Below are 1,559 nucleotides of genomic sequence, written 5' to 3' on the forward strand. Positions count from 1 at the left end.
CTGATGCTGCTTTCAGGCGAGCCTTGACCATGCCTTGCAAGGCCTACATAAACATTTGCAGGTCCGCCAGAGATTAATACCCAAAAATGTTTCATTTAAAAACGGTTGTACCGGTTGTTCCACATAAACAAACAGGCCCCTGGTATCCATTATATTGAGGAACTCAGGTGTCTCTAGCTGACCAGTAGGTAATACCTGTTTGTTATCACCATTTATAGTTTACCTGCTATGTTGAGGATGCCGAGAGTCTCCCTCTCCCTTAGTAGTTGGGTGTTCCTCTCCTTTAGTGTTTCGTTAGCTTCATTCAGAGCTTTAATTCGTAGCATTAACTTCTCGTTTTCGTGTTGCAACATTGAATTTTCGTGAAACATGTCATTTACACTTTCCACACCATCGGCGTCCACTGCTCGTTTACCCTGTGGAAAATGACGTCCAAAATTTAAATCTCCACGAAGTCATCACACATTTACCTGTTATTATAACATGTTTTCTGGGATGACCTGATGTAACAAAAGCTTATGTTAAAATGCATACAGTGTAATTCATTGAACTCAAATCTGACTGTACGAGGAGATAATGTTTGCATTATCGTGGTATTCAACCTGTTACAAAATCAGTACTGCTGGTACTCCCACTGGTCTGGATTCAGAATCAACTATTTCAGTGGGATTGGTATTCAACTTTCTAAGTTCAGTTAAACCTGGTCCTACTCCTTTTCCGTCCCTTAACCTCAATTCTTGTAAAAGCGAATGGTGTACGGACATTTCTTGCAAACCAGACAGAGATATCCACATTTCTGACAGTGCTGGAAAATTATATTCGACCCACAGATCTTGATCGCTTACATGCGCAGACTGGCGAGGGAATTAGAGTGACCTTTCAGGGTCACGCTATTGTTCATGTTTATGATATTTTTAGTCCGTCAGGGTCATTTGACATCATTAACAAATGCCATTCAGGCTTCATATGCAAATGAGAAATGCGCGGACAGTTAACAACTTTACTGGAAGAACAGCTGTTTTAATGGTCGTTCAAACTTTCAGGATAAAATATTGAGCAGAAGAACCCCCACAAAGCCTTGTGTCTCCTGCTCAATATTTTGCCCCACTATGATACACTGTATCCCGCCCCCGACTCACCGTTTTGTAGTCGATCAGTTCCTGCTGTAGTAGTGTTATCTCTGAGCGAAGTGCGGCCAACTGTTTACTGGCCTTGTCTTGGTTAGCTATCACTTTGTTCTTTATATTGCGTGCCCTATTGGCATATTTAAGTGAATTAAGTGTCTCTATAAAGTCACGATCAGACGGAGATATACACGCTATCATTAACGTCCGACTGAAAAGAAAGAGAAGACATATTAGTTTAGAAACAATACATTCAATATCAATCTCAGATGTATCCATAAATGTCATTGTACAACTTTATCATTCCGTTTGTCAAACTTGGTTAAATTGTTGTAATTTATCCGTTTGTTTTAAATACCAGCCATTTGGATTGATATATCTTGCCTCTGCCCCGCTTTGACCAAATCAATGCACATGTCAACTTTGGTTGGTCTA

The 1,559-nt window shown here is 40.2% G+C and overlaps 1 protein-coding gene across 1 annotated transcript; it reads right to left on the reverse strand.

The window, feature by feature from the left end:
- Window positions 1–223: 223 nt before the first annotated feature.
- Window positions 224–1,335, reverse strand: LOC110444039 (kinesin-like protein KIF21A; the record flags this gene model as incomplete). The annotated part of the gene is made up of 2 exons (XM_021488470.1): window positions 224–416; window positions 1,140–1,335. Coding segments are annotated over 2 exons (389 nt in total), but the record flags the coding sequence as incomplete, so codon positions are not given.
- Between the last annotated feature and the right edge of the window lie 224 nt (window positions 1,336–1,559).

This window comes from Mizuhopecten yessoensis, unplaced genomic scaffold, assembly GCF_002113885.1.
Source record: "Mizuhopecten yessoensis strain PY_sf001 unplaced genomic scaffold, ASM211388v2 hete_35972272, whole genome shotgun sequence".
NCBI classification, from domain to species: domain Eukaryota; kingdom Metazoa; phylum Mollusca; class Bivalvia; order Pectinida; family Pectinidae; genus Mizuhopecten; species Mizuhopecten yessoensis.